General features: G+C 36.1%; 1 protein-coding gene across 1 annotated transcript in view; it reads left to right on the top strand.

The window, feature by feature from the left end:
- The window catches only part of SLC2A12 (solute carrier family 2 member 12), a 56791-nt gene extending 55989 nt beyond the window's left edge, over positions 1 to 802 (top strand). Inside the window, exon 5 of the mRNA XM_007452988.1 lies at positions 202 to 802. Coding sequence (XP_007453050.1) covers positions 202 to 355 — 154 coding nt within the window. The 3' untranslated portion in view covers positions 356 to 802. The remainder of the gene's footprint in view (positions 1 to 201) is intronic.
- The last annotated feature ends 396 nt before the right edge of the window (positions 803 to 1198 follow it).

The following is a 1198-nucleotide window of genomic DNA, read 5'->3' on the forward strand; positions in this document are numbered from 1 at the left end:
CTTACCCTTTGCATGAGATTGATCAAAGGTCTGTGGTGCACTGAATTTCATGACACGTGGAAACGTTGCAATAAACCTTGGTCTATTTTTGCAGAGCTAAAACATTAAAGCCCCAGGGTGATTTAAAAAATTATAGCCTGCACATTTTTAAATACTGTAAATTAAGAATGACATTTTCATTAGTGCCTCTTTCTCTTTCAGGAACTATGTGAAAAACAATATTTGTTTTATGAGTCATCACCAAGAGGAATTAGTGCCAAAACAGCTTCAAAAAAGAAAACCCCAAGATCAGTTCTTGGAGTCTAGAAAGCTGCGGGGTAGGGGACAGCCAAGGCAGCTTTCTCCAGAGACCTAATGGCCTCAAAACCTTACAAACGTTGATACAGTATGAGAACATTTAGGGTGTCTTCCTACCAATACATATTGGCCACTCCCATGTTTTCTCTTCAGTATCACAGAGCTACTTTAAAAGGGACACCCTGAAATTACAGAGACAATCTTTAATTGTTTTATAACCCGCCCAAAAGGAACCATGAAAGGTAGGTGAGGAACAAGGCCCCAAGTGATCCCTTTCTTACTCTGAGCAGAATTCCAGGTTAAAAAACAATACCGGTTGGTTATCTTCCACTTTCTTCACAGAGCAGCCTTTGAAAGACTATGAAGTAGTGATGAGAATAACTTTTACCTTAAGGTTTGTATGCATAGAGGCCAGCTGCGGCTTTATTATTAAGACACAGAAGTTGTCTGAACATAAGCTTATGGTTTTTTGCCTACCAAGACACTACCTGCACTGGGTCTTGTGTAAAAAAGAACCAGGACACAATGTGGACAATTGCAAACATGTTCTAGGTTAGGATAGGGTCCTGGTTAGGATTTTAGTGATAAATTTCTAATTACAGTTCAACAAGGATAAAGATTATACATCCTATTTTATGAATTATGAACTACAATGTAATTCAAAATATCCTTTTATGAATTTGGTATTAGTATTATAAAATATTAAGAGAAACAACTCTGCAATAGTTGAGAAAAATAAGCATTTTCCATCCATTTTTTAAAAATACGAATAGAAAGGACAATTTCAAAATCCTGGGACCATATTTATTTAGAAGTAGCTGTTAGTAAAACACGAGAAAAGAAGTCAAGCCATTAGGTTATTTATCCAAATCTGTAAGTAGTTAGGTTTGAGTTACTAAGT

This window comes from Lipotes vexillifer, unplaced genomic scaffold (genome assembly GCF_000442215.2).
Source record: "Lipotes vexillifer unplaced genomic scaffold, Lipotes_vexillifer_v1.1 scaffold155, whole genome shotgun sequence".
In the NCBI taxonomy this organism is placed as follows: domain Eukaryota; kingdom Metazoa; phylum Chordata; class Mammalia; order Artiodactyla; family Lipotidae; genus Lipotes; species Lipotes vexillifer.